The sequence below is a fragment of the Numida meleagris genome, chromosome 12, assembly GCF_002078875.1.
Source record: "Numida meleagris isolate 19003 breed g44 Domestic line chromosome 12, NumMel1.0, whole genome shotgun sequence".
Classification (NCBI taxonomy): Eukaryota; Metazoa; Chordata; class Aves; order Galliformes; family Numididae; genus Numida; species Numida meleagris.
The window spans coordinates 8,200,318-8,225,744 of NC_034420.1; the positions used below are offsets into that span (position 1 = coordinate 8,200,318).

Sequence of the window (25,427 nt, forward strand, 5' to 3'; positions counted from 1 at the left end):
ACCCGTCCTTCCGTGGAGAGCGTACATTGTCTGATGTTGCATTTGTGTTATTTGATTTGACAGTAAGCCCTCTGGGGCAGAAATATTATCCCATTTGATTATCGAGTGCTACAGTTCATGGGTTTATAAAACTAGGAATTATGAGTACTTTAACTGGATATTGGCATTTAGCATGAGACTTTGTTACCAGCTGCTTCTGCTCATCTGGCCCGCTGCGAAGGAGGCAGCAGTGCTGTGATCTGCGGTGATAGCGGCGTAACGAACACAGCAGCTGTCTGAAAAGAGTTCCACGTAGACACTTCTTGACATTCTGTGAAGAAACTGATTTAAATATCTGGATTTATCTGCATAAGCTCACTCGAAGTGTACATAACCTACTGATTCCGTTCCTTTGCTGGGAAGCTGTGGGGAGAGGAAAGAAACCTTCAGAGTTCCTGTTATAAAATAGTCTGAGGGGACTGGGGATGTAGATCTGTTCTTCTGAAAAATAAGATTTTGCAGTTCTTCAGGAGCTGTGGTTAATGGGACCTGCAGCAGAAGCTGCCTCCAGGATTCAGGGGTGTTCTCTGCCTGTGAAGACACGTCACGTACTGCAGCACAAGCAGCCTACTTGCCTCTCTGAAATAGTCTTAGGCCACTGAGGGATGAAACAGCCCAGTAAGGGACACTTGGCTGGGTAGGTGACTTGAGCAGTGCTTGGATTCTGCATGTGTAGGAGCAGCACGTTGCAGCCATCCCTTCTCCTGCCCCAACCCCCTGTATCCTGCGCTGTCTCAGTAGACAGGTGTTTTTTCTTCTTTGCATGCTGAGCCCTAGGAAGTTCGAGTATCTGTGAGCTTCTGGAGCAAGAAAACCCTGAATATTTTTTTTGGGTGGTGTCACTAATGGTGCTGACCTTTGTCTTTTGGAAAAGCAGTCTGTTAATGGTCTTTGTATTTCTATCTAAATAAATCTCTTGCCAAAAGATCAACCATTGCCGTCTATTGAGACTTTCAGTATTGCTTTAGAAAGAGCATGCCTTTTTGGCATTTATAAAACAGTTTCACATTTTCAAGAAGGATATTAATAATTTCTTAGTTATGTCGAAGTGATGTAAGATGAAAATTTAATGTGGATGTGACTGTCTATTTGAGATCTTGCAAGCTGTTGTACCTCTGATGTACGTGGTTTAAACAAAGTCAATGTTTTCTTCTGAGCTGTAGTTAACTTCTGAAGTGAGGAATGTAAAACCAGCATTGTAAATGCCTGACAAACTGCTAACACTCGTTTCAGTGCGGATTCTGACTCGTCTTTATCAGCTTTATTACAGCTTTGATGTTGTCTAAAACTTTGACGATAGAAGTTCATGTAGTGATGTTTCTCTCTAGTGACTAAAACTAGAAGTGGAAAATGAGAGATTTTGCCTATTTCGCACATTATATTTTTTACACGTCTTACTGCTTTTTGCATCATTTCTGCTCCATCAGTTCACACAGCTGAAGAGATATGAATATTTCTTCAGCAGGGCCTAAAGCTCTTAGGGGACTCTTGAAACGTTTTCAATAAATAGTAAACAAGCTAAAGACCTTTTTGAATACCAGCTCATGAAGCCAAGTTGTGTTTAAAGGCTTAGTGCTGGGATGGATGGCTTCCACTATCTGTCTTTCCAGCTTGGAAGGAAAAATTATCGCTGGGTTGTTCATCTCTGCTGTCTGTAGACAGGGTTGTATTTCTAGGAAAAAGTTACATGAGACTGCTGAGGTCTCTGTCTCTTTTGGTCTCCACCCTACTGTTGTTGTCTGGTGAAAACACATTATTCAGGTGATGTCTTGGGCAGAGAGGGGTGGGAAGGGGATAGAAATGGTCTCGTGCAGCTCCTGCTGCAGGAACCGCTGCCGTGCTCAGGGACTGCAGGGAGTGCCTTTAGCCTGCTTCCATAATTCATGTCGGGCAGGAGGAGAGGGCCCTGTGGGATAAATTAGCATCCATTGAACGTACATGCTAACAGATGTTAGCCGAAGTAAAATGGAGGAGAAGATGCCCACTGACCCAAATTTGTTGCATTGTCCTGTTTATTCTGTCTGTCTGAAATTTCCGTGCTCTGACATGGAATAATTGTTTCCTAATAAGGAGACAATTCCTTGCTCGAGTGTTTTACCACATACATTTTTGCAATTTCATAACATACTGTTTAATGCATGCAGTGCATCTTGTCTGGGCTGCCTCCTTCGCCGTTGTTCTTTGCTGAGCCATCATCAGCTCCCAGCCCGCATGTGCCCGACCAAGACTTGGACCATTAACATGGGGACTTTGCCAGGAAACTTGGTGTTTTGTAAACACTTAGGTTTGCTGTTCTGAAGTCTGTTAAATGGTCAGCACTTCTTTGAAAAGCAAATGGAAGCAATCTTGTGGAAGCAATCCCATGGAAACAACAGGCAATAAATGCTTGTGGTCACTTGAAAGGATTCTGTTTCAGAAGTTTATTATTGTTAGTTTCTGCATGGGATGCAGAGTAACATATGGAGTGGCATGCAGTTGTCATTTGCTGCTGTTGATTGTGCTCTGACTTAAGTTTCCATACAAATAAGTTCTCTACCGTAGTTTTCTTTTTTAATTTGAAGAAGGCTCATGACTTCCCATAGTTGGAAGTGCCACCTTGCCATCAGTAGTTCCATTAAATTCTCTATTTTCAATGACTTACATCACCGCTTCTTTAGTGTGAATGTCATTCTGAGCTATGAATTGAAGTAGATGCTTCTGTGGTCCTAGAAAGTCAGATTGTATAAGAGCGCAAGCTGTAACCATGAGTATGTTTTAATCTCCTTAAAAACTGTGTGAAGTCAGAGTGCCTTCTGCATCACCAGACGCTGGTGGTTGGTCCTGAGACACAGTGTTTGCTGTCGGCTGCTGTCCTGAAAGCAGGGCTGAACACATCTGTGGCAGGAAAAAAGTATCAAGGAGGGAGAAGGATATTTTGGCAAAGTGTTACAGCTCATTTGAGGCTAGTATTTCTGATATATTGAAATTTGATGTTCCCGGTCATGTCTCACCCCTGTCCCTCACACACAGTTGTGCTATAGTGAGCTGTAGTGAAATGCAAAAGTATGGGCTGCAGCTAAATGAAGGGATCGTAGAATCATTAAGATTGGAAAGACCACTGAGATCATCAGCCCATGCCTGTGGCTGCTCTAAACCACATCCCTCAATGCCACATCTTCCCTTTCCTTAAACACTCCCGGGGACAGTGACTGCTCCCTCTCCCTGGGCAGCCTGTGCCAGTGCATCGCCACTCTTCGTGAGAAGAAATTCTTCCTAATATCCAACCTGAACCTCCCCTGGTGCAATTTAATGCCATCACCTCTCGTCTTATTGCTAGTTACCTGGGCTGCAGTGTAGGTCTAGGTCAAGAACTGTGAAGGATATTTAGACATGAGATTATCCTTCCATTGAAATCTGAGCTCTAGAGTAAGACTAGGAAGAGATATAAGGCAGTTTCGTAGCTATTGCCAGCTCTCTGACAGAAAAATCAGAGGGTCTGGTGTGCCTGCGTATGTGCAGGGACAGCTGTGGGGTGCAGAATGCTGGAGGTAAGCCCTCGTGTTTGTCCTGCTGCTCTCCAGCCCTCATAGACTAACCAGGAGCCTGAGCTCAGCCTACCAGTAGCTGGGAAACCACATTCCCAGTGTGGTGTTCAGGCCTCAGCTTCACAGATGTGGAATGACAGGAGGTCAGCTTGTGCTTCCATGGCCTGGTAACAGCTGCAGTCTCCTCTGCTCTCCTGGGACTGCCCAGACGCTTCACAGAGAAAGGATGTCACGGTAGAATCCTTACTGGTACTCCTAATAGCATTTACCTGTCCATCAGGAATGTTCTGGAGCCATCATGTAGAGTTTGTGACCTCTCCATGTTGATGCAGCTGCTTATTTTCAGCTGCGAACACCCTTAAGTGCAGTGTGACTGCTGAAGGACATGTTACTTCCTCTGGAGACATCTAAGCTATGTACTCGAGGTTTTGCGGTACACGGAGCGGTGGTGAGAACTGCTTTTGTGGTTTGTCATTGTTCTCTTCCCATGCTGTTGTCGCAGAATCCCATTTCAGCCAGGTTCCTGCTGCCACTGGTGTTCTGACTCTTGCAGGGAGAAGTTCTTCCCTGTGCGCGCTGAAGTTCAGTCCTGTCTTTGTACCTCAGATGGTTATAAAAGCTTCCCTGGTCCAATTTAGTGCTGTACAGCTAGACTGTTAATTTTTAGTCTCTGCCAAATAAAACACGTGAAATAATTTTTGGAAAGCACAATTTTAATTTTCGTTTTTGCAGCACAGTGGAAGCTAATAATATGTATCTGGTTGCCATCACAATGTTGAAGTTCTCATTAAATTCTTTGTCCTCGGAATGGAAGTCATCTAGCCTTTTCACATAAACCACAACAGAAGAGCCCAAATGATGGATTCTTTCTGTCACCAGGATACGTTTGGGGCAGTTACTAATGACAGAGCCTATTCTGTGTGTAGGAAAGAGGCATTCACCCTGCTCCCAGGCACCTCTGGGCACCGTGCTTAGACAAGAGTTGAAGTTGGAGAAGCAGACAAACAGAAGAAGGCTTTTAGTGTGCTCTCAGCAGAGCTGTAATTTAAAGTGAGCAGGTAGTTTTAATCCACCAACATTAGACCTAAATGATTATCTTAACTGGCTTTTGCATAAACATAGCTGTAGTTAAAATAAAACAAGCGCTCTCATGTTTATTGTGAATGAAGTAACTTCTCATTAAAGCTTGACAGATTCCTGGATATTCTTCAGGGATTCGTCTCTGACTATTCTGGCGTTTGTGCATCTTTTTTGTCTTTCCACACTTACTCTGAATTAAAACCATTTAAAAGGAGAAGATGCAAGAAAATCCTTACCCTTTTAAAAGTCTGCATTTAACAGAGCACTGCATTAGCTGAGCAAAATGCGAGGTAGTCCCTTAACTTTTTTCAGAGAGCTAAACAATTGGAGCCCAGCAGGAGGAAGGTGATGTCCTGGAGCAGATTGGTGGGACAAGAAGGGTCAGGGTTGCCCAAAAGTAAGCTTTGTCTTCATAGAATAACCAAGGGACACTGGAGTAACTTTATGCTGTTAACTTTTTTTTTTCTAAACTTCTCTTTCTCTTTTCACTCCGCAGTTGCTCTTGGTCGTAATCAGCCCTTGAAAAAGGAGAAACCGAAATGGAAAAGTGATTACCCCATGACAGACGGACAGTTGCGCAGTAAGAGGGACGAGTTTTGGGACACAGCACCAGCTTTCGAAGGCCGCAAGGAGATTTGGGATGCCCTCAAGGCTGCTGCACACGCTTTTGAGAGCAATGATCATGAACTGGCACAAGCAATCATTGATGGTGCAAACATAACACTACCACATGGTAGGTTCATCTGAGATGGATGTGGCCTGTGAGAAGCGTAACGGCAGGTTTAGCAAATGAGGTTTTAATCTGAACATCATTTGAGGCGTGCAACAGGTTTAAGTACTCATATTTCAGCATGCACAATATCTTTCTATTTGATGTTTCAGAGCAAAATGAAGTTAGTTTGTAGAGGGACTAAGAAAACCTGCTTTTCTGCAGTTATTTAAGTATGAACGTTTGATCTGGTACATTTCATAATGAACAGGTTAAGCGTCTGATCTCTGTGAGTAACAGTTTTTTATCTTTCCCTAATCCTGTAAAACACCTGGGTGTTCAAAGATACAGTTTTAAGTTTTTCCAGTCTACCTTTGCAAAGCAGTAGCTATTTTCCTTATCCTATGGGAGTCTGTGACACTTGAATTTGTTCTTTAAGTTACTTTTCTCGAGAGTTTGAAAAACCAAAAGCTTGGTGCTGGCACTCTGCTGTAAGCTCTTGTGCAAGATGCACTGTAAGCACTCACCATTACACTTGCTTTCCTTTCACTCTGTTGTTCCAAATTCTATTTTTTTCAGGTTCTGCTCTTATTCACTTTGCCCCTCTGAAATGAATCACTTCCCTTTATGCCAAATACAAACATGGAAGAAAGAAAACAAGGAGGGGGAGGGATAAAGAGGTTTATACCAAAAAAATGAACTGTTGCACCAGACACATGAAAATGAGTTCTTTATAAACAACACTATGTATATGCTGACTTGGGTCTCCTGGGAAGAGAAAAAAGATAATTTAGAAGATTTTATACCTTACTTTCTTTGCTAATTAGTCTTCACAAGGTTGACTACTCATATAACCAATTTTTTTTTCTTATCCTTTTTTTGGCAATGTTCAGGATCTCGGTCTCCTTAAGAAGTCACTGTTTATCTTGCATTTCCTTTGGAAAAGGTGGATTTAGTGGTCTGGCTGTCTTTTTTCCACACAGAAGCATGGAGCATTGCTAGTTGTTGTGCCTCAGGATGATTTTCCCTCTCGTGTTCAGCACTCAGTCAGTAACCTAGCTGAGAGGTGGAAGGTTTCAGCGCCGCAATATGACCTGTCTTTTCCATAATTCATGGGCAGTGTATTGTAGTCCTCTAGAACATTGTTTGTTTTCAAGGAGATTTGTATTTTGCTGGCTTGATTGATAGCTTCAAGGGCAGTTACACGTATGGAAATGATTTCTGTAGTAGCTTTGAGGAGGAATTTGTCAATTATTTTCAGAATCTGCCAATGCTGAGGAAATCTCAGTTTTTCTTTCACAAACCTGCTACAGTTTTGTCAATAATTAGTTCTAATCAACTGGGGAGAGAAAAGTAATTCCCTTCCTTACAAGCTAGTACAATTTTCAGAAGATTAATTCCTTTCTCTGAAGTGAAACTGATGTCAGAAGACCTCTTTCTGCAAGTGTTTGTCATACCGAGTATTACCTCTCAGGCTTCTTGATTTTATATATCAATACTATATTTTTAATAATGTGTTATATTTATTTTGTCCAGAAAACGAAATTTTCTCCTTCTAATTACGTAACATTTCTGAATTTTTGTCCTTCCAAAACATCTGTGTTGTTGAAAATGTCCCAGCAGAAACTGGGTGTTGAGGCAGCTTGTGAGCTAGTGGGAACTGTACAGGTGAGAGGGGTCTGGCAAAGTGGGTAAGTGAAGATAGCAGTAATTTTAACTTGCCATTCAAATAAATGGGAATAATATCTCAGAAACTGAGGATTTGCAAGACATAAAACAGCCGTTGCATCATCTTGCTTACTTGCAAAAAGAAAGATGTTATAAGTGGATTAAGTCCAACAAACTATAGATCACCTTCCACTATGGTTTCCTACAGCATATATGAGCTGTTCTCCAGGTCACATTTCAGCTTTGTGCAAAGAATACTCTCTCAGTCTGTGAACGCTCGCTCTGCAGAGAGGGTCTGATTCTGGTTATGACTGTATGCCAGACTGACAGAAACATAATTGTTCTAGAAAACGATAATCTGAATCACAGAGCATGCTTTTGTGGAGAGAGGGTATTATTTGTATAATGCAGCTCTGGAATTTGACGAGACCCCGATAATGAGCTATTTTGACAGCATTAGAATATGTATTCAGTTTAAATGTTGCACAAGTGTACATGTGAACAGCACTTCCAGGGGAAATGTTAAATTCATGGCATCCAGTCATGCAGAGAAGCTGCTTGACATGTTAGGTCTCCGCTTCCACTCGTTAGAGTGGCACAACAGCTTGTAATTGCGGAGGAGGATTTTATTCAAATGGGAAAGTTTCAGCAGTTCAGCTCTGCTGGGAAGAGTGTGTCTGGATTCGGAGATGGAGTCACTTGTGTGTGAGTGCACTTCACCTCCAAGGAGAGAGGTTGTGTTCTATGTAGTTCTGACACCAAATGTTGAATAACTTAATTTCTTGAATAACTGCTTGCTGAGCCCAGTCAGAGTTTCAGGCTTTAAGTCCCAGCACTTTCTGGTTGCAAGCAAAAATCTGGAACTAGGCAGATAGCTCACGTTTCTCTTCTTTGGGCAGTCTGAAGAATTTAGGATGAATGCTTTGCCCTGGAAATGAGCCCTTTCAGTGTCATTGAGTGTAATACTTGGGGGGGAAGAAGTACGTGCCCCCTAACGTTTTGGCTCCAGAGCAGACAATTTGCTCAGCATACTGCCTACTACTGGCAGACTGCAGTCTGCTTTCTGAGGCCCACGTACAGAATATTCTGAGTATTTCTGAAATAAGCCAGGAATCAAGCTTGTATTAGAGCATCTGTTGCCTGGGCAGACCTGGGCTTTGGTCAGATTCCAAATACAGGGAACATTTTGAGTATTTATCCAAAATCTTGAGTTCAGTGCAGTGATTTTGTACCCACTAAATCGAGTTATTTGCTTTTTATCCCTCTTTTTGCTTGTGACACTTGTCTCATGCATCAGCTGCTTGCATAGTTCTCTGCTGTGTGACCTTTCCACTACACAGAAAGCAACTTCATGTAGGAACTCAAGTGCTTCTTAGTCAGCAAGCATTGCTGGTGTCATGCGTGAACAGATGATGAATGAAAGCCTTCTGTCTGCCTGCTATCAGCTGAGCTTGTCTCCAGGTAGGTAGAACAAACAAACTCCCCATGTTCCAAATGATACCAAAACTCTCCACACTTGTTTACAAAAACTCAGTTTGTGCAAAATGTATAAAGAGGGGAAACAAGCTGTTAAGGAATGTGGCTGCTGCATGTGCATTAGATACGGGATTCTGTGCGTAACTGGCTCGTGCCACCAACCACAACATAGATGTGTGTTCACAGATGTGATGCAGAGCTCTTCCCAGTGCCAGGAGTGCTGTCCCCATGGGGTTCACTGCTCTCTGCACTGACACTGCAGCATGGCAGGTGTCACCCATGTCACCTCTCTCATCCAGCTTTGTGCCCTTCTTATTTCCTATGGCTGCTGACTTGTCCATGCAGCAAAGACACTACCAGCTCAGGCTGTCTCTTCTTCAAAGTTAGGATGCAAACTGAATGCTTGCAGAGCCTCCTGAGAGAACACATGCACATGCCCACCTGTTTTGTCTTCTAGTCCACGACAAACTGATAGGAACTGTCCAGAGGTGCCTTTGTGCCTCCTTGGAGCTTAGGTTTAGCTTCTTCTCATGAGTGGAAAATAGGAAATTGGCTGCCCAGGCTGTGCATAAAAACATTTATTTGAGGAAAGCAAAGCATTTAGGAAGGCAAAGTTTTCATGTCAAGACTTTTTTTGTCTGAGTAAAGAGTTTGACAATGTAGTTCTGGTAATTCAGTACACAAAAATCTGTATTTGTGGTGGGTCGTTTTTGACAGATGAGGATGAGACATGCTTTCTTTAATTTCATGGCTCACCAGAGAGTGTTGATTCCTCAAGGAAACTACATTGCAAGCACCAACTAAGATAAATTTCTTGGGTGGAAAAAATAGAACGATGCAGTACATTAATGTGAGCCTATGGCATTTCCCCTCATTTATTTTCTGTGTACAACTGAGGCTTAAAAAAGAACCACCCTAACAGAGCAACATAGCCATACCTCTGCATTTTGCCTGTCCCTGTGTGCTGACGTGTTGTGTGCGCATGCAGGCTGTGTGCCACTTCCAGAATTACACCTTCGGGGGAATGGGAAGAGGGGCTTGGAGCAGGGAGTGGTGGCGGTCAGCAGCTGGGGATGATGGCCTGCAGAAAGGGAATTGCTCTTTCATCCCACCAACCTAGAGGGAAGTGGGGAGGAAAGGCATCTTTTTAACACTGCATCCGGCATTTTCTCACCTGGGTGAGGAAAAATGTAACCGATGTGTTTTTTTCTAACGGATGCCTTCTGCTGTCTTCTGCAGTTAAAAATAGCACCTAAGTATTAAATAAATAAATAAGCTTGTGGGATGGGCTTAGCACTTCTCATCTATCTTCGGTGCCTCTGTGGGATGTATTTAAAAATAGAAATAACATTCTCTCCAATTTATACGTTTTTCTGATGTCTTAAAGTAGCACATCCTCAATATTTTATTAATGAGCCCATTTAAGTTTAATGAACACTTTTACATACTTCTCAGCTATCAAAAATGAAATGTTAGAAAGTGTAGTACTTTATTAGGGTACGCGCCAAACATTAGTGTTGAGCTGAACTTATCCTGAAAGTAGTTAATTTTAATGGGAATCTGTCTGGGGTTAAGTGGAGTTTTTACATTTCAGGATGGACACTTAATCTTCTGTAGCATAGTAACCAGAGTATTGAATTTAGCTTGTTTAATACTATTTGAACGATAAAAGATCCCCTCTGTGAAGCCTGGTGGCTTTGTGCTCAGGAGCAGTCAGCTTCTCTGTGCCTTCAGGTGCAGCTGCTGTGGCTCGCAGTGAGCAGTGCTGGCTCTGTGTGTGTAAGCAGAACTGTCACATCTACTGTGTGCAGCACATGAGGTCACAAGAAGTGGGGATGTGAGTATTTACCTTAAGTGCTGGGAAAAAGTGGGTGAAATCACTGAAATGTTCTAGCAGTGGGCAGAACGTTTTCTTCCCCTTCAGGTGAAATACTCAGCAGGAAACCATGAAAAAGCCTCCCTCAGTCCACCAACAATGGTGTAAAAGAGGCGTGCTTAGCCTGTTCTCTTTATCCCTACCCTAGTTCAAACGCAAATACCTGATTGTGGCCAAACTGTTTTTCACCTGCTGTTGAGCCGTAGTTGTGCATCATGCTGGGGTGCTTGCTGCCTGCTGCTTCCCTGAACTGAAGATCAGCTCCTGATGTCAGTGCCTGAAGTCCTGCGTCCCTCTGCGCGGTGCCTCTCATCTGTGTGCGTTCGCATGTCCGAGGCTTTCGTCATCTGAAAGGAGACGTTGTGTGGCTTCATGTCTGTGTCATCGTGACTTCATGTCCTGCATCACAGAACATCCTGCTGTACAGCAGATCAGGAGATGGTCACAGGGGGCCGTGGCTCAGCACACCATCGGGGTGTATGTGCTCCTCACTGATTTTTGTTTGCTTGACATATGTAGCCAGAACTATGGCAGCACTCACTAACTTTATTTTATACAGAAAGTTGCCCTGTCTGATGTTGAAAACTGCTCCATTTCTGTTTGTAAGTGAGGGCTTTCGCGCTGCTGGATGAGACTTTGAGAGTACAAGGTGAAGGGGAGAGAGCGCAACGGCTGAATGTGATCAAACAGTGCATGATATTGGGCAAGTGGGAGAGCAGCCAGTGGTCTGCAAGTGTTTGGCAAGGTGTCAGCTCTGCTTTTAGCACTGATTGCACTCATGGCGCTGAGTCCCAAGGAGGTTGTTCTGCTGTGTAGGTAAATCACTGGGAGTGCTGGAGAGCTTCTGCTCCCTGCTGAGGTGGGTACTGCACCTTCCTCACTGGTCTTGGAGTAAACCATAAGAATTGAAGCTTCTTTGGAAATACTTGTATTGAAGGGGAGCCAGACAGCTCTCTGTGCTGTTGGAGATGAGGTAGCACCTAAGTGCCAGTGTCCTTTTAGGGCTGTGTCAGCACTTGCTGCCTGTGCTGCTTACTGTTAATTTAATAACAGGAATTACATATCACAGACATTAACTTCTTTGTATTAAAGCCAAATCCTATATCGGAAGAGGGCTTCTTTATGCCGTACATAGAGAAAACAGACTTTTTTCCTAAATGGTATTGAAGCATCATCTCAAGTTCAAATGATCAGATAAGAATTTTGTTCTTCTATAGTGTTTGTACATCACTTTCTAGAAAACACATTTGCTGTGCTGTTTTCCCTACTAACTGGGGATCTCTGCCAAACTCTTTGCTCCTTTATGAGTGTTAGGACTCCTGCCACAGAGCTGACCTTTCCTAATGCCCAGGTGCTGCACAGGGATGCAGTGGTGTGATGCTGCTGTCAGTCAGCTTCCTGCAAAGGGCCCTGCATCTCCATCTCGTGCGCTGCGTTCCAGGCTCCCCAACCAGCAGTCGTGAAAAGTGAGCTGCCAGACAGAGGTGGGGAAGGAAGCAGTGGGAGGTAGTCAATAGGCGCTCAGGAGCTGGTCTTTAAATTTGTACAATAATTCAAGAATATCCACGGCCAAATTGTAACACCGGCTATGTAATATGTCCCATTTAAAGTAAGTACTTCCAAAAGTGGAACTCTAATTTTTGCCCTTCTTTGTGTGCAGTAGCTACATTTGACATCTTAACTATTGCATTGATCAAACTATAGTTGCAAAAATCTATATGGTACATTTCACAGTAGCACCCTCAGTATTTTAGATTTAAGCTGCTTCTCTGAACTGCTGTATCCGTCGCTTAGCTTTTGCAGGCCAGTTCAGTCGCTTGTTTGCTTTCTCATAGCTTATTTGTCTGAAGAGACCTTTTAACTGTCATTAAGAAGATATTTTTTTATGCATTACATTGTCTACGCTCAAATGTAAAAATAATGGTGAACTGTGTTTTTCTATGGATCCAGAATGCATGGTCAGGCTTTTGTAATGTCTGTTTAAAATGACAGTGGTATTTATAGTGGCTGCAGATGTCTAATTTTAGATTCCATGCTTCCTAGTGTTCCCTCTGCTCTAGGCTGAGCCCATCCACCTGGTGGGATGGCTCCTTCCACGTGGGAAGCACCTTTTACCAGGAAGGCACCTGCATGAGCAGTGTTGGGAAGGAGAGGATGCACCATGCCTGTGCTGCAGCCCCGGTGCATGAGCAAAGGCCTTACAGACACTGGGCTTGTGTCAGGAAGGTCCCCTTTGCTCTGTCGTTGTCATCATTATGGCTGGCCTGATACTTCTCTCTAGCAAGTTGTCTGGTAAAAGGAAGAGAACTGCTTAATTTTTGCCCTGGATCCATGTGAAATTTAAGAAGACAAATAAGTAATTCTACCAATGATTTCACCTTTTGTTGTCCTTTGAAAAGGAATTAAGTATAGATGCAAACTACGAGATGCTTCAATCATTTCTAAAGGCCTTGCTTCACATTCTCTCCAACCATTTTGTAGCTGTTTGGTTTAGAAGTCCACAAGCTTCATCTCATGACTGCATTGCATGACAGGCAGCTGCAGCTACTTTTTTTTTTTTTACTTTTTTTAAGCTAAAACTTCAAGGAGGAGGTACTCTGTTTACAAATAGGAGTGAGAATAGCTCCTCTAGACTGAAAATACAGCACATCATCTTGGTTCCTGGATGCTCAAAGCAATGCGTTTGTTTACCTTCACACTGAAAAAGGGCAAGGGCATTTATAGGCTACAGCCCCGCAGAAACAACTTTCAAGTAACTTCTTCAGAGCTGGTAGTTGAAAGCTTTGGAGAAACCTTTGATTTGATTTTTATGTTTAAGTGGAGCTCTGAATTCTTAAGCTCTTGAGTACTTTACCCATTTCCCTTTTGAAAGCCTTCTAGCAGGGAGGGGCAGAAAGTTAATGCAAATAACGCAATCCTGCGCTGACCTGGAATCTCCCAGCCAATTATTTCTACTCTTCAGTTCTATTTTCTCCTGTGTTAGCTCCAGGTTTCACTCCAGAAGGACTCATGCAAGCAGAGTGTTATGTGAAGGTGTCTATGAGATGCACGCACTGAGGAAGAGAAAGCCTTGATTTCATGTGAAGTGGTATAAAAGATTGCTTTCCTAAATAGTAAAGCTAGAAGCTGGTATTTTTTTTATTTGATATAATTCCTTAGGTTGTACTTGAGTCAGAAGAGGGATGTAAGGGAGCAGAGTGTCAGCTCTGCGCAGCAAGATGGGGCTGCTGGTTTGCCATGTCCTCATCTTGAGAGCTTTTCGTAGTTTGGAGGGGACAGTGCATAATTTAGCAGGACAAGTACTGAGAACGAATTACTTTGGAAGGGTGTGAGTGTATGTTCACAATTTTCTTCTGGTACAAGAAGGAGCAGAAACATGTTCTTCATTCAGGAGAGCAAGGGTGAAGTGGAAGAGTTGGCTTCCAAAACGGATCATGGTTGAGGACCCTGAGAGCTTTAAGCAGCAAAGCAAGGCTAAGCAGGTTGCTTGCTTTCCTCTCTGTAACCTCCTTGTTCCCCCAGGACATCTGTTTGAGGGGCCGCAACGGGGTCAGAGAACATCTATAGGTTTAAAATGTCCTTTGCCACAACTGCAGGTTGACTTCGATATCCATCAGCAGTCCAGTTTTTAATGCAGCCGTGAGCACCTGTAGCAACTCAGTAGATAGTGCAGGAGCTGGGAGTCAGGTGGCTGCTAGGACAGTTTTGCTGCTTAAACAAGGATCCATAAATCCACAGCCTCAGAGGTGGTTGTGGAAGGGATCATTTGCGAAGGGCCTTTACCATTACAACCAGCAGCTTGTGGCTGTTTTAGAAAAACAAGGATGTAAACCAGTACTTATTTAAAGTGCAGTGCACTGCAGAGGAACCCTAGTCCACCATATACCAAAGTGATTCTTAACAGCACCGTTCAGTGGATTATTCATTTCCATTCCCTCCCAGCTGGGTGTGATGCCAGCTTTCCAGAGAGCTCAGGGGTGTATCTGCTGTGTCCTGGGCGGACGGCGTGGCCCAGCGGTGTGATTGGAAGGGAGAGGAAGAGATGTTTTGGTCATCGTCCATTGCCAGGCTGTCACTGAGCAGCTTGCAGCCAGGTCAGAACCACATGTTTCTATGGGCTCGTTCATTAGAGAAATGCCTGATGTAAAAGTGAGCCCTGCAAGAAAAACGCCAATAAGTTCTTCTGTAATTGGTGAATTCCGTTTGAGAAGGCCTCATTTAGAGTGCCTAGCACCTGGTGCCCTGAGGGGCTGATGTTTCTTTCCTTCTGAAGAAAAGAAATAGCAGCTAGGCTAACGTTTGGCCAGTTTGCTGGGTTTTTCTCTGTATTGGAACCACCTTGCATAGTATGTAGTGGAAAGCTGAGCGCAGAGACCTTTGAGTAAAGAATGAGAGGAAATGACAATAGCTAATCAATGCGGCAATTAAAGATAATCGTTTGAATCGGGTTAGCACATCATTACCGCAAGTGCTTTTATTTTAATAGTGCACTCCCTTCTTTTATTTTGATTATGTTTCCCATCTTCAGATTTCCAGACCAAGACATAGAATGACTTTCTCCTTTTGCTTCAAGCTAACAGGCTGGGTCAGTACCCAGGTCCCTCCTGGGGGTGTTTTTCATTCCCTTACCTCCTTATAGCGAGTGCTTGGTGCCAGGGTGCACCTGCAGCAGCTTTCTCATCGCTTGTGTTTTCAGCAGGAATTGTTCATTGCTGCTTCTGGTGAGGTGTGTTGGTGCCAGCAAAGGTCGTGTTGCTGTAGTGCGTGTTGGATTGGGTACTGTGCATGACTCCTGACCTTGGAACAGAGCATATTTTCTCAGAAAGCCCTCAAGTCCTGAGATAACAACTAAGGTGATGCTTTCTGTCACGACTGCTGTGATTAATACTTTTAAAATAGATGCACAGCATCCTGTCTGAAGGGTGCTGGATTTCCATGCTTTCCTCATACGGAATATTGAATCAAATCATCAGGATGTGAAGCAGTTGTGACTGACTGAAATATTTATAAATCTAAGTGCAGGTTAGAAATGATCAACTCTTCAAATAGAAACCCACTTACAGCTACATCCTACAGTTGTTTTCTTTAAGTATTTTTAACTCGCGCTCTTGTTCTCTGAAAGGTATTTTGAGGAGTTTCATCAACATAATTGCTTGGACTCTTCTCAAGTCTCTTCCCCTGGTAGCAGATGCCCGTCTGTTTCCTGTCTTTGGTTTTAGTTTGCCTTTTCTGCTGTGGTGAGGACGACTGTACAGTGGTATTTTCAAAACTGCAGCTTGTTTGTTTCTTTTTACCATTAATATATGACCAGGAAAGTACAGCTAGCTCCTTTAAGGAAAGAAACAAAAACCAAACAAGACAGACTGTGTGTTACAGCCATAAAGCACTCAAAGTTGGCCTCATGATGAAAAAATATCTCAAATTCTTCTCAGAAGAAGCTGCAGGCTGCTGGTTGGTGTGGTGGTGCAGGTCATGCAGACAGGAGTGTATGTTTGCCTTAAGGGAATAGTGGTCCTTTGGTATCTGATAGTGGCCACGACGTGATGGATAGTTTATTAGATATTCCACGGTGGACATTTACTCCATCCCTGGGTGCTTACAGCTGGGAAACTACACATCTGCTGAATGTGCCTTCCTGTCTGCTAGTAAAATGAGGAGAAGAAATATGAAGAGCTTGAAATGTGTTTGTCGTAGAAAATTTCAGTGTAAGCCAGTGAGAGATGCTGCTGTCTCTCCACATAAGTGATCTTCAGAGGTGGTATTGCTTGTTCCTGTGCTTGACGCAGAGCATTTTGTCCCCAGGTTTGTACACGTGGAGCACACTGTCTGTTAGGAGTCTCGGGCAGATACACGAGGTGTCCCTCTCCGTGCCATGGGTGCACCCTGCTTCTCCTCTGTGATCTCCAGGGGACAGTGGTCAGGACGTTTGTCATCATTCTCTATTTTGGCTTCAGGTCTCTGGGTAGGACAGCAGTGGCACCTTTTCTCGCAACACCAAGGCAAGATGGTTACGTTCCACGGTGTCTGAGTAGCTGGAGAAACCTCCTCATATTGCAGCTTTCTGGGGGCAAGTGATGACTGAAGGGGGTGCTCCTTGGTGTGTTGCATGGCAGCACAGTGCTCACAAGCCTGTGAGCGTGCCAAAAGGAGATGTTCTAATACTTGGAATTTTCTACATCCTCTTTCAATAAATACCTTGAGGTGGTAATTGCAAGTCATTGCAGGGTTTTGGTGAGCAGGTGATAACAGCTTTAACATTCAGTCTTCTACATTCTTTCTTAATCCGTACTTTTTTTTCCTTTTTTTTATTATAAATAATTCTAAAGGAATTATTATAACCAGAAATATTATAACCAGGAATTCCTGGTTATCCTTGGAGGGTGAGCATGCAAATGAATGACTCCTGTGCTCATTAACTTGGCTTTGGATGTTGACTCAGGGATATGAGCAAGCTTGGGAGCAGTAAGAAAAGAATATTCCAGGGCAAACTTGTCTAGGCTATTCTGTGCTTTCTTTCCATCCCCTGCTATATGTAAATGGGGGGTAGTGTTGTTTAGTCTTGGAAAGCAGAAGTTTTCTGCATGTCCATCTCTCATTGCAAACAGATGTGGGACTTCAGTGCACTCCGTAAAAGCCTACATTTGCTTTTATGTTAGTCTATAGGGTTGTCTCCACTGCTGTGTTAGCTCAGGCTATAATGAGTACTGTCTTGAGCCAAATTTCCATCCATAATCGTTTCTAGCTCAGACTAAATCAAGTCTCAAATATCATTTTGCTGCCCAGAGAGAGCATTGTGGCTGGCAGGGGATTGCTGAAGGTTAAGCATACTGACCCTGGTCATGCAGGGGTGGGGTGGGTTACAGCAGTCACTGGTTGCTGTTTGAACCTCCCTGTGTACAGCAGTTCTTCTTTCCCTGGCCAGCCCATGCTTCCTTTGCCTGATAAGCAAAAGGACATGCTGCATCTTGGGGTGGATACGTGAGTGAGTCCAGAGTAGAACAAGCAGGAAGGACACGTGGATTGTACCTAATGAGATCAGTCCCAAGCAAAGGTAAAGTTGTCTTTGCCTTATGTATTACTTGGAAGGGAGCTCAGCAGGCTCTCGCATATTTGTTGGATGCTGAAGTAGTCAGTGATATTGATCGATAGTGTCCTGCTGATCTCAGCTAAAGGAAAATCCTTTTAAAGTGAAATGCGGATAGACAGCAGTTACCTTGTCTTCTAGGAGTAACTGGAAATAGCAAAGAGTTTGTCGTGGTAGGAAAGCGAGGCTGTATAGCTGTGTGTTTGGTGTACCACTGCTATGCAGAATGTCCTCTGGTAATGGACAGCAGCTTTTTTTCTCAGTACATCTAAAACAGCGCCCACAAAACACGCTGCCGTTCATAGGATGATGGAGTCCTTTTCTGAAGGTGGGGGTTCAGTTTAAGCTCAACACTATTTCTCCAGTCTGAATGGTGTCTTCTATTTCTGAAAAAATAGAGCATCTGTAGCTCAAGAGCTGATGCGCTGTGTTTTGTGGTGACCTTTCTGCTGCATCGTGGTCAAGCATCCATGACTTCTACATCAGAAGGAGACAGATACAAGTTTATATCAGGAGAGCAGAGCAAGAACTTTGCATAAGACCACGTTGGCAAGAAAAACCTCTATCAGTTGTATAAAATGTTGCTAATAACCTGCCATCTAGTACTCCATTTTAACCGCTTTAGTCCCTGCTGGCAGACTACTTAAAAATTCAGTGGTTGTAAAGGCAGTGACAACTTCTGTGACTGAGTTCTGCTTCTGTGTCTTCACACTGAACAGATAACCTGGTCCCATTGCCTGCTTAGCTGTCTGCGGGGGGATGTGATCGGGATACTGTACTTTTTACCCTAACACCACTTCATCCCCTTTAAAGAAACTGGATAATGAAGAACAGCAAATGCAAATGAAGAGGGCACACAAAGGAGCTCTTTTACCAAAAAATAAAAATCTGGTTATCCAAGAAGCCTGTCTAGACAGACATCCATTTTAATGAAATGCTAAGCAGGATAGTGCATGAATACTTCATTAGTAGAAAGACTTGTCATCTTTGAACCCTGATGTAACGTTTCTTGGAAGCTGTTACCTTCTTGCAATATTAGATCCAAGTTTTTGGGAGTGTTAGAGAAGTGGCAGTACATATGGTATTGTTAATGTGACAACTACTGAGCATTAATTCATAATTGACTTTCTCTATCCAACTTCATTTGGATAAAAAAGTACTCACTGGTGAATCTGTTCTAGAGTTCTTATCACAGCAAAAGTCTGCGCGGAAAGGGAAGTGGAAACTTACTGTAAATGATGCTGTGACCAGGTGACTGGTTAACCAGCCTCTGACCCCATGGCTGTGGTTAACAGTCACTGTCTTTTTGCATTGTTTAGTTAGTAGCATAGGTTAGCATGAGATACGAGTTTCTGGAAGTTTACTACAGGCAGTGCATGCAGCACCTGCATCCTCCCATAGTGTCAGCTGTAGGCTCAGATCAGCTGCTAGCCATCCAGTTGCTGCCCCCTCTGCCCATTAAGATTTGAGGTGAAATGATATGGCCTGACTGTCGGAATTAACAAAAACAACCAATATGGGATCGGCTCAGTCCCTGTTGTGTGGAGCGTGCAGGAGCTGGTGTGTGCGTGCGTGCTCCACTCGGGATGAAATACAGTTGAGTGGCTTGGTGCTGCTCTGGGCGTCACCGAGGGTGGCTTAGCCCTATGATGGTTCATAGGGCAGGGCCTGGCAGGAGGAGCTCTGAGTTGTACTACTGATGGCTGAAATCTGAAGAAAAACGGATTGCTTATCTCATTTCTGTCTTTCAGAAGACAGTGTTAATTATCTTTCACCTTCTGCCCAGTTAATCAGTGCTAATGAATTAACTGATTCCGGTGCTCTTGTTGTGATGTAGGGAGAGGATCTGCGTGTCCAGTGATGCACCTAGCAAATTGGCACCAGCATTTTCCCAAAAGAAACACCACTGCACTTTCTTTGCTCCCTCCCTCCCCCTCAAAAATAGAACCCAATACAAAAGGTTTTTGACAAATGCAGGTAGCGGTGGCATGCAGACAAGTTGGCTTTAATTTGAAACACATGCACGAGACGTACCTCAGACTGAGTAATGATGGCACATCCCTCTTAGCCAGCACATTAATGCAGAAGGAGCTGCACAAATCTCTCCTCATTGCCTCTCAGTTTCTTTGACAGAGGAGCGTTCACAAAACACCATTGTGGAGCACAAGCGCTGCTCTTTGCAGTGCTGCTGCCCTCTTGTTCCTGTAGGTACCTGGTGCTGCTGGTGTGGTGACCGTGGTTTGGGTTTCCCTCCTGTGTGTCAGCCTGCAGGTTAGGACTGGTTTCCTGATGGGATCTCCAGCTTGGTTCCTAATCCCTGCCTTCAACACGCACCCCTTCCCTGGCTGGATGCTCAGGTGGAGATTTGCTGCTTGTTAGCATCATTTGGGTAAGAAGGGGCCTCAAGAGGCTGTCCAGTGCAGTGCTCTGCAGCAGGCGTGTGCAGGTGATTGCTTTGCCAAGCTTCTTCAGCTAGCTGCGTGTGCATTATTTTATCAGTGATCTCGGAGCCCAGGTGAGCTGTGCTTTCTGGAGAACATCCAAGTGTGAGTATGAGCACAAAGCAGCCACAAGCTAGTCCTCCTGCCAAGGAATGGGGAGAGATGTTACAAGGGCAGCAGCAGAATGCCCAGATGTCCTCCTCCTTCCCCTAGCTGTGCCATTCCTGCCTGCCTCCTGCACGAGCAGCACGGAGCTCCCAAAGCACGGCGATCTCCTGGCTCTGGGAGCAGCAGTGCTGTGGAGCTGAGCCAGCTCCCCTAATGGAGAAGCTCTTTTCCATTGAACTTGAAAAGAGATGTATTAAATGCTTATCAATTATTATCTACAAAACCCGTTCTTTAAGATGGTGGAGAAAGTTCTTTGGAATAAAAGAGGCTGAAGAGGAGAGCAGAGCTGTGTGGGGTGAGTGCTCATGCTGCGCCTTCGCAGGGAGTGTGCAGCACTGCTTTGTACAGTAGCATTAGGGTAGTTGAAGTTTGCACAGCCTGTGGGAGTGTAGTAGAAAGAGGCCTTGTCTGCGTGGCTTGTTATGAAACGCTTCATCCACGCCATTAGTGATTAGAGCAGGTTTATTGTTCTCCATACGTGAGGTAAGGCACAGGCTTCCACAGAACTCCCTTGCAGTGTCCTCCCGAAAATGGGAAAGCTCCAGTTGTCAGCTGCAGTGCTAACCTGTTTCAGTGGTCATTAAGTTATATGGGCTTTCATGTGACATTGTTTGTTTTTTTCCTTTTAACTCCTCCCAGTTCGCAGTGGTTGTAGGTGAGCTAGAACAGAGCACTGCATGTTTTCACTTGTTTGTCTCAACCCTGCTCTCTTACTGAGCACCTTTCACCACTCATGCATACTGTTGACGTCAGTACACCTTTTTTCCTATAAGATTCTGTGTTTCTCAGCCATGACCAGGAATCAGGTGCTAATGAAGATGAAGAGAAAGCTCAGCTTCTCTGCCTGACTTCATCATCGCTCTCTAGGAATTGTACTGTAGCATCCAGAATAGGAGCCACTTGTTTTCTGATGCTTGTAATGAGTTTTCAGGCATTTGTGACCTATAATTGGATACAAACCGATAGTCTGCAGGTGAGAACACTACTCTTGCCAATTTATTCAGCAGTCCAAACTCAGCTTGGTTTTGGAATGGAGTTTTTCAGTAAGAAAAACAAATGAACCAGCTGTTCCTTGGGCAAATGTGTTATACACAGACACTTAAGCTCCTTAAAGTAGGTAGTCTCACTGCAGTGCTAGATTTTGTTTTGTGTTGGTTTAATTCCTGTTCCTGCAGCAAGCCCAGCTGAGGGAGGGGAAGAGGAAAAATCTGCTCTGTTGTTAGGGCTGGGGCATTTCTGAGCAACACTCCTCAAATTGCTTAAAATCTTAGAGAAATAGAAGATGCTTTAGGAACAGAAGACAAGAAACTCTCGGCTTTTTCTAAAGAGATAATAGTATATAGCTTTCAAGAAATGCCATTAAAATGCATTAAGGCTTTCTGTGTTTCTGGATGAATGTGGTCATATCACCTAATTTCAGTAACTCTTAGCAAAGTTTGCCTTCATGCCATTTAGGTCTGTTAAATTGCTGGTGTTTGAACGTGCAGAAGGACAAGGATGTCCAAGTTCCGAGCTGCTTGGGGATGGAAGCAGTATCCCAGCCAGTCCTTTTCCAGAAAAACATCCACGTCCTGATCATCTCAGTAGAGCAACATTTTACAGCCTGCAAAGCAGTTTGTTTAGAAATGTTCCAGTTCTGCATGCTCGAGGATCACATCTGCTTTTTTTTCCGCCCAAAACTATCAAGCTGTCTCCTACCTGGGTGGCAACCAACAAGAAGCTCTGTCTTGTGATTTCTTTCCAGAATTCCCCGGACTCTCCAGGTTTATATTACTTTGAAATATTAAAAAAAAGAAACAAACAAAAAAACCTCACTGTGTTTCTAGCATTGGAGAGGCTTATGGTTTTAGTGGGATTTTTTGCTTTTTTTATCATTGGCTTTGCTCAAAGGCAGCTCTTCATATTGCCACCTGGGTACTCTTTGCAGGAGTTGATTAAAGTCACGTTAGCATCTAGAGAGCTGTTTATATACTTGAGTATTCGTTGTGTATTTATAGCATCGATTTGCTTGATCTGTGCTCTCCTGGCTATTGCAGTAAAACCTTTCTGTAACACTGTGATCTTTCACACGAGCAGCGATCACTTCTCCTCCCTCTGAAGGAGCTGCATCCTTCCTGTGCTGTAACTGGCTGCTGGGGGCCCTTGTTGCCTCAGTAACAGGAAAACCTTAAAAAATACATATTTTTTTCATTCTCTCTGTTTTCTCATGAGAGCTCAGCATTCTCTTTTGTGTCCCTTTCTGCTGAACAGTTTCAGTGGCCCAACCTAGTGCATAGTGCAGGAGGGCTCAGAATGTATCTGAGTTACAACAGCAGCATTATGAGGGGCTGCAGCTCAGGCGTTTGCTTGCTGTGCTCTGTGCAGGGCTCGCTGCATGGTCTGGGTGGGAGCTCTGCCCGGCTGCAGTGACGGGAGCACTCCTGTGGGCAGCACACTCGCCTTCTCCTTTTCTCTCCGACAACTTGCATTTGCAAGCATTGCTTAAAATAGCTCCAAACTCACCGTGCCTTCTGGTAAGTGCACTCAGCCTTCCCTTAACTTTTGGACTCCAACCAACATGACGCTTCTTCACACTCTGCCTTTGAGCCATTTACAACGTTTTGAGGGCTGTCAGTGGAGCCTGACCCTCTCCAGAAGTCACAGCCCAAATCCTCACAACCACGGAGCGAGGGAGCACAGGGCTGTGCCTGTCCCACTGGGCTCCTGCAGATGGGTCTGGCGTAGGTGCACAGCCATAAAATAAAGGTTCTGCTTGCAGCAGACTGTTTCCGTGCTTAAAGCATACGTCCACTTCATGTCCCACACTCCATGTTTTGGATGTGATATGGCTCAAGAGTCTGGAGGATTTTTACCAGCAAGAGAGAAAGAATGGATGTTTGTTGGCTAGGTTTCTGGTGGCTTGTGACATGAACAATTTGCCATAGGCTGATCGTCAGCCTAGGATAGGCTCCATCCCTGGAGGTTCCTGAGGCCTTGGATGGGGCCCTGCACAGCCTGAGCTGGTGAGGGGCAGTGAGCCCACAGGGGCTGGGACTGGGCCATCTTTGAGGTCCCTTCCAACCCAACCCGTTCTATGAGGCTGTGCTTCTGTGATAGGGCTGTGCAGTGTTTATTGCAAGAGGTTTCCTCTACAGTGTCTTGGAGAACTAGAAAAAAAAAAACTAAAAACACACACCCACACCTCCAAGCTGGCTGCACTTTCATAGGATTTTTAATAATATTACTTATCTGATGATGATTAAGCAATCAAATGTTTATAGCATATGCCTTGACCTTGATGCTAGTTCAGCTGGGCAAGGATATAAACGATGAATAAATTCCACAGCAAGCTTACCCCATTGTGTTTGAAATCAGCTCATGGTTATACTTCTCTAAAACAGGGACGCTCTTGTTAAAATGCATGGCTTTTAAAGAGTGATACAATTTTAGCTGCAGTAACTAAATTTAAAAACTGTTGGGGTTTGGCTTCTTGTCTTTTTCTTCTTTCGGCAGCAAACTGTCTGCTTGTTTCTGTGAACCGCGATCCAGAATTTAGTGCTGCGCCATTTACGAAATTGATGAGGTGTACAGAGTGAAAGGAACGTTTGAAAGCTGAAGGATGAGGACTTCAGGCCTTACTACATAAATCACGCACAAAGTGTCCTGAAGGCTCTGGATCCGATACAGTTTTGATCAAGCTGGTTTGCTCCGAGGTTCATCAATGATACAAGACTGCACTGAGTGCTGTATTTCTCTGAATTTCCTTTTTTTGCTTTGTTTTCTCAATAAATACCGCAGCACGACAGTCTTGGCCCTACTGGTACACACAGAAAGTCCCCAGAAGTAGCTATTTTAGCCAAACCTTTCCTCTGTGTGTTTTCATCAGCAGAAAATTATCCTTTAAAAAAAAGCTAAAATAGAAAACGAGGGCCCCATCTGTCTAAAAGGCAGCACATATCCAGCATAAGAGTGAGTGATGCAGTGGAGCCTCCAGATGCAGTATTACAGCGCACGCGTTTTGCTGATCAAACAGCAAGGTTTAAGGGAACCCACTGTCAGCACGAAGAAGCCTCCAGCCAAAAAAAAAAAAAAAAGGGGGGGAAAAAAAAGCATCGTTTCTAAAGAAGGAGCAGTTGGGTGTTTGTTGTGTGCAGGAGTGCCGAGTCAAAGCGTGTCTTTAAATATTCTGTAGCTCAAGGACTTGGCTTCTCTTCAAACGCTCCAACTACAAAAGGATGGATAATGTTGCAAGAGAATGTGCCCCCTCTAGGGGCAAAAATGTGGAAATTCGCTGGAGCAGGTAAACCCCAGGCTCTGGAGAGGCATTTCCTTGGAGTGGGAATATCTGTTTTATTTTTAACTCCACTGAGAAGGGATTTCTGTTGTGGCGGGGATGCAGTTCCCTTGGCATCACGTTTCCCTGGCTCGCTGCAAGCGGTGACGTGTGCTGTGCATAGCAGGGCTCGTTTCTTGGCTTCTGACACTTCAATCCGAGCATGTTACAAAAAACGTGCTGCTGTTTTTCCAGGGTAGCTCTTGAAATGTCTTTACGAAGGGTGTGTTTCATCCTGTGTTTAAAACAAAAATCAGCTTGCATTTATTAATTCTGCAAGAGTCACAGTTCTGGAGCTGTTTGGTGTGTGTGCTGTATGCAGGGCAGCACAGCAGTTCCCCATCTTTTATAGCAACACCCAGATTATTCCAGGGAACCTCTCAGGAGTCTGAGGAGATGGAAATCACTCCTGGCATTACAAGGATGTGGGACTGCTTTAAATCTGCTCTGGTTCCACGTGTGCTGTGTGTCACTGCTCCGGCAATGACACCGTGTGCTGTATGGAAGTGCAGAGTTGTCCAGCTTGGGTGGCCGTGTTTGTTTTCCCTGGCAGCGAGCACTAATACATAAAGCCTATATGAAACCATTTCAGCAATTTCTGAATGTTTGAGAAGTTACAAAGTCTTTTTTTTTATTTTCACAGTGATCTTTTGCCTCCAGTCTTCGCCATTTTTCCTTTTCATAACCCACGTTTGGGATCATGTAATTCATCCCAGTAGTATTTTCTGGATGTTTGCATGTCCTAAATATCAGGCTGTGCTGCCAGCGAAATGCTCTTCTACGTGGCCCATGTAGAGAACAGCTCACTCCATCTCTTCCTTCTTGCTGCTCCTGAAGTTTATCAAGCTCTGTTAGGAGGGTTGGGTGCATTTGGGGGAGTGCTTCAATTCAACCCCAAGTTTCCATGTGAAGCAGTTCCTAATGAGAACTTAAGGTTGATCCTTTAAGACCTGAAATGAGGCTTAATCAATGCCTTAACTGTGGGGTTAACGCTCCAAAGCGTGACTGCTTCAGTGTTAAAAGTGAAACACATCCACGCTCACTTTTTCC

At 44.1% G+C, this 25,427-nt stretch overlaps 1 protein-coding gene across 2 annotated transcripts in view; it reads left to right on the forward strand.

Annotated features, from left to right (window-relative positions):
- Positions 1–25,427, forward strand: part of UBTD2 (ubiquitin domain containing 2) — a 47,099-nt gene that overhangs the window by 15,888 nt on the left and 5,784 nt on the right. For both annotated transcript variants that reach the window (XM_021410980.1, XM_021410979.1), the window contains exon 2: positions 5,140–5,376. In XM_021410980.1, the coding sequence (XP_021266655.1) occupies positions 5,202–5,376 (175 nt within the window). In that variant the 5' untranslated portion in view covers positions 5,140–5,201. The remainder of the gene's footprint in view (positions 1–5,139; positions 5,377–25,427) is intronic.